Source organism: Aplysia californica, unplaced genomic scaffold (assembly GCF_000002075.1).
Source record: "Aplysia californica isolate F4 #8 unplaced genomic scaffold, AplCal3.0 scaffold00047, whole genome shotgun sequence".
Classification (NCBI taxonomy): Eukaryota; Metazoa; Mollusca; class Gastropoda; order Aplysiida; family Aplysiidae; genus Aplysia; species Aplysia californica.
Window position 1 is genome coordinate 1,808,728 of NW_004797317.1, and position 9,234 is coordinate 1,817,961.

At 39.5% G+C, this 9,234-nt stretch overlaps 1 protein-coding gene across 1 annotated transcript in view; it reads left to right on the plus strand.

The window, feature by feature from the left end:
* The window catches only part of LOC100533282 (CaM kinase II alpha), a gene marked incomplete in the record, with an annotated part of 154,372 nt that overhangs the window by 88,714 nt on the left and 56,424 nt on the right, over nt 1-9,234 (plus strand). Inside the window, 2 exon segments of the mRNA NM_001204585.1 lie at nt 1,054-1,119; nt 6,705-6,777. Of these exon segments, the coding sequence (NP_001191514.1) occupies nt 1,054-1,119; nt 6,705-6,777 (139 nt within the window).

The following is a 9,234-nucleotide window of genomic DNA, read 5'->3' on the forward strand; positions in this document are numbered from 1 at the left end:
TCCTCCTCCTCCCACCAGCACCACCACCGCTCTTCCGGCCCCCCCCTCCTCCTTTCCTCCTCCTCTCGTCTTAACTAGTTTCGTTGTTTGTCTGTGTGAGGTTAATATTCGTCCCCTGGATAGATGATCTAGCCAAATATCTGATATCGTTTTAAAGCTGAACCAAAAAGAGCAGTAGCCAGGAAAAGAAAACGGCTAAAGTGTACGGTGTCGTGGTATTACGTATCTCTTCACCCATTCTACATCGAGCGATAAGTGAAAGCAAAAGTCTCAGTGCTACGATTGGTTACATTGTGGTCTAACTCTTGTTACTTATAAGCTCGTTTTATACTGGGAATCTTACCGTCGGTCCGTTGCCTTCCTGTAAACAACCGCTCAATCAAGTTTTTTAAAATGTTGTTTGTAGCCTTTTGTAACCGTGCGTGGGTGGTTGAAAGGAGCCACTAGTAGGTTCTTTAAAAATACTGGGGGTCAATCTTTTTTTCTTTTTAAATCTCCGTTTGAAAATGAACACTATTATATTGACGTTCTTCTAAATGTGATAATTTATGAAGCCCTATTCATTTCAATTTCGTTTAAGTTTCTCTATGTTTGAGCGCTCAAGTAAAAAAAAAAAATCTCAACTGATTTCTTAACAGAATGCAGATATTATTTGATGTAAAAAAAAAGAAAGAAATTAATGAAGGTATTCTGTACTCATTTCACCCAAAAGCGTTTTTGTTTCCTGAAATGTCAAATATCCATTAACATTTACCATTACACTGTGTCGGGGCAAGCTGGGGTGAACAGTGGAAAGACGACAGTTGACACACTGGCATTTTCTTACATGATATTTACAATTGCGTATAGTGATTATCTCTAGTGGTTGCCTCGTGTCTGTCTGTCACACTTTAAATATGCATCAGACACTCAGATGAGTAGAAGAATAATGTGACAGTGTTTAGTCTGGCTAGCAACGGAGTTATTGTCTTGTCAGAACTGTTGGAATAATGAGTCATCGATGCAATCATTGTTTGAGTTTGAGTCTTGATTTTTGTTTTTCTTTCTTTTCAGTGTCACAGGTGGTGAATTGTTCGAAGATATTGTAGCTAGAGAGTTTTACAGTGAAGCGGACGCCAGGTAACTATTGTTTTACTTTTGTCATATTCATAATCATTATTCTTTTCTTTTTGTTCAGAACAGATATAAAATGACTACTATTTCGACACCTCATCCATTTTTTGGTCGTATCTTCTGAACCTGTTCCCCCTTGATGTTAGTTGTGATTGCAGGGTAAAAATAATCTACTGAAACTTGAAACTGTTCCTATTCTTCGTCTCTTTATCCGTTCACCGACCAATTAATCTGTCTAAACCGTATGTTTTTTTTTGCTTGTTTTCTCTGGGATGTATTTTTTAAAAACTGATCAAAGTGATTCTTTCTTTGAACGTGAAGCATTTGAATGACTATCTCGAGTCACGATGTCGTCAGTAATGGTCTGAGCTCAGAATAGATACGCAAATAACGTATATCAATAATGTATATCTTGCTCTGAAGTTTCAGAAGTTTCTGTCACTGGTTTTATGGGCTAAATGTACTCATGAAGGTTTTGCAAGCAAGCCTTTGTCAGAAAGGTCATTAAATCTTTTAAGGGAGGTTCACTCAATTCAGCCTAAGTGATCATTTTGTCAGAAATTGGAAACGGGTCTCTGTCTTGAGTTTTATTAAAATGATACAATAATGATTTGACATTTGATAGCATTTTAAGAAGTACGCTTTTCTTGATTGTTTGGGGTTTGCAGTGCTTAATGGGTATTACTAGGGGGAATTACTTGTTGATTGGTCAAATGGCTTTTTAGTCTAGATCGTGACCTTAGTAATAATAAAGTCTAGTTTTGAAGTGCTTTTTATCTTGATGAATAGGTGGGGAAGAGCCTCAGATGTTGGAAGGGTTGTTCTCCATTTGACTATAGTTTCTCTAATGTCATTGCTCTTGGCTTTCAGTCGTTGTATCCAACAGGTATTGGAAGGCATAAACAGTTGCCATCAGCATAACATCATTCACAGAGACATGAAGGTCGGTCCGTGCGGAAGGCTGAACACAATTTTCTTTTTAGACAACAAGACCATTATATTAACACGTTGCAACAAATGCTGGCTGTCACAGGGCATCTTGTGTCGCCTCTGACCACTCCCCCTCCCCCAGCCCCCTCCATTCCCCATTTCCCCACGCTGTAGCTGTTGCCAGTCTTGTATCCTCTGGAAGTCTCGTTCGTTGTCTTCACTGTGTCTGCATTGCCTATTGTATCATTATGTTGCTGTTTCATGTGGTTTAGACGTCATTCATTTGGACAGTCATACATGCTCCAGCAAGAAACGGAATGGCTTTAAGCTATTGTATGGACCAAAAACGTCCATAATTGCCTGCTCACGCTATACGTATGTTGACAAAATCTGCAATAACCTTGTCAAAAATTACACGTTGTGACAAGAAACTAAGAAATGTCAACCATACCTAATATGAAATGTTCATCTTTTTTACTTTTATTTTAGTTTCTCAGGCATGTTCCGTTTGCTTAGCGTTATGAAACATGTATAAGTCTGTCCAGCTGATATGTGTAGAATGTGACATGTGTGGGGCAAAGATAAATCGTTGTAATCAGTACAGGTGTAAGAACATTTTATAGAGACAATGTGAGTCTGAAAAACTATTATCTTTTTATTATAGGTGAACGTTTCCTTCCGTCGGCAATTTTAAAAAAAAGAAATGTGAAATTTAAGCTGGGCGATAAGCAACAGAACACTGGAAGACTTGAAAAGAGTACTCCCTCTTAATGTTTCAATTTGATAGTTCGTCCCAACTATCTCCCCTCCTCTTTACATTGAAGTGTGGGGTCTTGTCACAAGCTCTGTTTGCTGTGGTATTCCTAGTGCATGAAATGATTGCTGGTTCAATAGTAATAATCTGTTCATTACGAAGAGGTGAATCAATTTCACCAATGCCATTGGGTATAACCTACTCTCTTTAATCAGCCGAGTTAATTTGTTGTTAGTGCCCCCTCTAATGTTTCCATTGGTGCCATCTTAATGAACCACTGCATTTGAGGGCAACAATGATGACGACTAATATGTTATCAACGCCACGACCGCAGAAAGAGCACAACCCCCACCACTATCGAAAGTAATAATAATTTTGATGAGGAGGATGATTTTGATACCCAAATTAATAATATAATATAATAACAAAATAACACCAATTATACATTAACACTAACGACAATAACCGTACCGTTGATAGGAAAATGGTGATAATTGTGATTATAATAATAAAATCAAATAATACTGTTGAAAATGAAACTAGGTTTGATGGAATAGTACAACAATGTACAATAATGACAGGTAATTTCAATTTAATTTCATAAGGAAGCCTTTGCCCCCCACATGTCACAGTCTTTTCGTTTATTGTCATAGTTGTCAAAGCATATGGATTATATGAAGAGTTATGCAATGTGACCATAGTGCATGACTTTTGCAGGGCAACTAACCTGGCCATTTAGTGCAGTAGAAGCGTACACTGAACCACTAATATCATATATTCAACTCTTTCCTGGGACGCTGATAGAGTCAAAGGTCTGAGAAAGTTTATATTAACTATAGTAACGGTTGAAGATTCGTTGGGACAATATCTGCGTTGTGTGATTTGCCACCTCCTGTCAGTGAGGTAAAGATTAGAACTGTTCAAATATTTCTTATTAGATTCAGTATTCGTAGAAGTAGGTTGAATGACTGTTTGGTTAATTGTAGGTAGCGCAGAAAAAGATGGCCGTTCTTTGATGTTCGAGCTGTAAGAGTGAGGGTGTCGCTTCTCTGTTCTTTAGCCCAAGGTTGGTGTAAATATGGGTTGTGCTAGATCGTGTATAGAATGATGGATTGCAGTTACAGAAGCAGCGTCCGATCGTGGCCGAATCAACAGACTGAAAGCTGACGAAAGAATGCTTTTAATAATAATAATGGTCGCTGTTTTCAGCGGCAGCAGTCTAAAATATGGTCGCTGGGTTCCTAAGCTGGGTTTCTGCAGTGTGTTGGATAATGCTGTTAGAGAACTCAACACATAAAGTTCCTTTGATCTACTCAGTGTGTCCTGGCTGAGACAAATATTGAGTGCTGTCATTACTTATGATATAATTGTTTTCGCCTGATAAGTGTCAGACTTTACCTTAGCTGCTACCTTCACTGCTCGCATTTTTTTTCTTGCAGAAGAATCATCCGTCCATAAATAAAGGTGGGGTGGAATGGGGAAGAAAGGGAAAGGGGGCGGGGTAATATGACGAGGTGGGAACGTCTCTGCGCCTGCTTTGGAATATAGAAGTTTAGTGTCCGAAACTCGGTGCCCAGACGTTCACACATTTTTCGTAAGTGTGTAAGGTTTTATCTTGCAGCTCACGCCGAGTGCCTCTTCTGAAATGCCCCTTGTTAGGTCACTCGTTCCTGAATTGTTAGCTTTGTACAAAATGATTATTTCTCTAGAACAGCTGAAATAATTTCACACGGAAGGATCTAAAGGTCCCATATTTTGTTTATTTGCGAGGGGAAAGAGAACACGGAACAAATGAGGAAGAAAAATTGGTAAAGAATAGAGAGCATGTTGGCTAATAGCTTTGTTTTGGGAAACAGCACGAATGGCCGGGAATTGATTAGAAGCCCATGACGCAGGAGAATTTTGTTTATGGCGAGCATAGAAATTATCGCTGTGGTGGTCTCGTCCTAGGCTCTCGGTGTAGGCTGTGGGGCGAACTCTGGAAACCACAACTGAATGGCAAAATTGTAAGTTTAGATAGATCAAACTGAATAAAGTGTATTGGCCTCCTTTGACTAAAATGGACAGTATGTTTCCTTCTGCTTCTGCTACACAAAGTGATTCTATAAAGCATAAAGAAGCACCAGACCTGCACATGCATTTCAAAGTAATGTGAAATGTTTAGCAATGAGCTAGCCACTCTGCTGTGCTGTTGTTTGGCTGTTTGAGGTCGGTTAATTAAAACGTGGACTTGTTTGGATCGGGTTTCTGTACGTGTTTCGAAAGATAGTGAAGGACAGTTATTGAGAAAGTTGAATGTCACCAGTGTGGTCATGTACTTTTGGCATGTCATCGGGTGTCTCTCTTTGTTTTCAAAGTAAACAAATACATCTGTAGATGTTTCTCGCGGTCGGCAGGTAGCCCTCTCAGAGCCCGTGGCGAACCCCGAAGTAGCCACATCATGGCCTCTAGTAATGAAATAATAATGAGGAATGGCGCCGAAAGTGGTCGGTTTATTTGTCATTATTTTTCTCAACAGTAAAATAGCCCTTCATTATTGTACCTTTTTGGGGTGGTACAAACTAGTTCATTTTCGAAGGATCAGATTCTGTCTTATAAGCGAAATAAATTTGTATGGCCATCCACTTTGCCCCCCCCCCCTCTTTTTCCCCTTCTAAAACTCAGGTAGCAATGACGTGCCCTAATTTATCGGGCTGCTCCGAAGGATGCCGCGGTATCCTTATCGAAAGCATTAACTTTTTTCTTCTCTTTATCTTTCGTCGTTGCGTCAGGAGCATTAGCCGACGTTAGAAGAAAAACGGACCGGTCTTGCGTTGTTCCTTTTCCTAAGCCGAGAACTCGCTCTAGTGCTGCTGATCACAGTGCTCCACGTAAAAGGGTATCAGCTTTTTGTGTCAGTGACGAAGCTCCCACTGGTATGATAAACAATAAGTGAAAGAAAGATTCTGATCTCCAGGAATATGACCTCATAAGAAGGAAACGTAGAGATTTTGTAATGGTATCTTTTTAATGGAAAAAGGATTGAGGGGGTGGGGAATGGAAGGGAGGTGGGAGGCGCTGAGCGACTGGAGGTCGAGAGACCCAAATTGAAACCAGTGAGGTTGATGATTTATAGCTTCGGCTAACCCGCAAAGGCCAAGTTGCCGCTTCGGGGTATGGGGGCATCTGCTCCACAATCTCAGATGATATATGAATATATAGTTTGACGGGGGAGACCCCAGAGGTGGGGGATTCTGGAGCAGGGAGGAAAATCAGTTATAGTTGTGCGCGTAAAATATCTATGACTCTATCAATAAACAGAAAAAGTGCACTTTGAGAAATATATACAGAATAGAATACGTTAGAGACATATGAAAGGTGGTTGGAAAGTGAAATAAAAGTGGACAAGGGTAGCGGTTATTATATTTTTTTGCAAGGAAGAAGGGGATGGATTCAGAATGATTGGCGAAATTAGCACAGGTGTTTGAGTCAAGAAAAAAGGGGAGAAACCTTTTCATCTGAAGAGATTGCCCCCATCAAAATGACCTAGATGTGTCAGTATCCACCAAAAAAGAAACAAACAGACAAAAAAGCAACAAAAAAAACAACAACAAAACAAACCAAAACATAACCAAAAAAAAAAACCCGGGCTTTATTTACGCTGCGTAACGAGAGTACACGTTTGGTGTGGGCTTGGGTTGGCGAGCACAAGGAATAGGTCAGTATAATATAGAGATGTACAAATTGACGTCAATGTTTGTTTTCGAACGTTTAACAGTCACTGCCGTCAGGAGAGAAAATTCCGTTCAGTTGGCATAGAGGAACTTTGACAAAGGCAGAAACAAAAGTTTTGTATCGGACAGAAAGGTTGTTTGTGTTTTGTGCCTAGTCGCTTTGCTCAAATGCTTGTCTTGGATATATTTTTCAGTCACTGCATGCAGCAGATATTAGAGAGTGTAAACTATTGTCACCAACACGGAATCGTGCACAGGGACTTGAAGGTGAGTAGTATTTCCCTTCCGACGGTGTTTTTTTTTCTTAAGGAGGGTGGTTCCTGGAAAGCCGGTCTTGTACGAGAAATGCCAAGAGAAATACTGGAGAGGGTGATATGGGTTTCTTTTTTTTTAAAAGTGTCAGTTGACTAATCTTGGATATATCTTGAAACGGGACTCTTTGGGGAGTGGAACAAAGAGGGAGAAGAGAAAGACTAAGCGGTATGTAGGACGTGCATTGATGGTGTGCTTTTAGGAGGTACAGACGTTACAGGAAACAACACTACAGCAAACATTGTACGCGAACAGGAGAGAGGGAAAAAATCCAAATTTTTTCAACAATTAGTTGTTTTGGCTTATAAACCTATTCATGACCTTTCGCAGAGAATAGGTAAAGGATTTAAAGAAAAAAACCCGAATATATTAAACGCAACAAAATAGATGCACCTGTTTCAATTGCGTTGAACAAATTGTATGGATCATCAATTCTATGAATAAATTACGGAGGGAGCTAGTGAAAGAATGTATGAATGAATGCAAGTTACGGTATGTTTCGCCAGCTTGGTATGGAAATGTGGGAGCAAATTATAAGCGTCAAATCAAATGGGAAAATAGCAAAGAGGCTAGCAACGTACGGCTATGTTTCCAGTTGATTAGCTTGCTGCGCTGACTACCACGGCATATTATTCGCATGACAAAAAGTTGCGTTCAGTTTTGTTTTATTTTGATACGCACTCTGAAAATATTGATATTTGCAATTTGTCAGAATCAGAAGAGCCCAACATATTATTTCCTTTACTCTGACTGTTGTTGATACAGTCACCGGTTTTGAAAGAGTGGGTGATGCTGTAAATATGTACTGTTAAGGCCTGTCCCAGATAAAAGCTCTGCACTCAACGGAAAATGGGGTCGATTAAAGATGTCAATTCACCCCTTTGATTGCTTTGCAAGGGCATGAGAAGACTCGCAATCCCTGTTCCTTATTGTTGGGGAACAAAATCTGTGTAATGGAGAGATGGTTTTAAATATGTGGCTTGGATATTGACAGTGGAACGGTCTGGGAGTTGGAGCCTCGTGACTTAAAACAGAGGACCCCCCTCACCTCCCTTCCTTTCAACCCCACCCCGACAACGGCTCCAAACCACCGGAGGGATATCCCAAGTTGAAACAATTCAACCGTTTATGATTAAGTTCTCTCACCCTATGTTTCATTTATCCTGTTGATTGTGACCATACATTACACTTACGTGTAGGTCTGGCGGCTTCACGTGTATCCTTAGTTGTGCATGCGCTACAAAGGCAAAAGCTTGCATGGCACAGTAATGAGTAGACTTGGCCAACCTTCTTACAGTGAGAATTAACCTGTGTAGTCTGAATAGAGCCATGCATAGTTTAAAGGCAGATCTGAAGTGATGAGATGTATCGTGGAAAAAATGTCTATGGCCAGTTTTATATGTAGGAAATGCTGCGAAATGTATTATGTTGTTTTTAAAAAAGTACGGAGAAAGTAGTGTGCCCTGGAAAAGACGTTTTCAAATGGGATGTGTCGTGTTTTGCAATGTTTTGTTTTGTAAATATAGTAAGTTCAGTATGCTTGGAGACTCCAATAATAAATGACATAGCAGCCAGTAGAACGCATTAATAACAAATAGTGTCTCTTTGCTTCTGACTTATTAATTAATTAATAATTTTAAAAACTGATGTCCTGTATCATGCACATTACGCAATTAACGCTTTAAAAAAAGATTCTTTGACACAAAATATTTCCTGCTTCATTCTACAAATGACCTAACTTTTCTATCGTCATTTTTTAAAGTTTTAAAATGTACATATTTGATATACAAAGATATATCCAATTTTATATATAAATGCTAAATGAATGACATTGTCTTCCAACAGGATTTATCTTTACCAATCCGTAGTTACATAATGTGTATGCAGTTATTCAGTTGTAATTCTCCAAGGCAGTACCTCTTCATGTATCATTATTCCTATTGTAAGTGAAGTGAGCAGTCCTCCACCCTTGTAATTAAGTTCCCAGCTACCGTAAACAGTATTAATATAATAGGAAACTGCTCAGAGTATCCTGTCTTAGAACGTCATCCATAATTGGAGCTCCTGTGTGCTTCCGTCGCTGGCTTGTGTGTAGCTGGCTGTCTCCCGTGTTGTCAGCTTGTGTTTGCTGTTGTGATCAATCAAAACTACGTATATTTCAAGTGCACTCATGTATATTTTAAGTTTCAACTGCGAAGAGTGAGTGGTTGCTACAATTACCTTTTTTCTAATCCAGTGAGTGTGTGAGTGAGTCATAGGTTTCAATGCGCATTTCAGAAGAGACAATGATATTATAATTAATGTAGAAACATGTACGTGCAGTGCTTGCTGTAATGTATGGTTCTTTTTGGTTTGGTTGCTAACGTGTTTGCCGGAATGTGTGTGTGTGTGTGTGTGTGTGTGTGTGTGTGT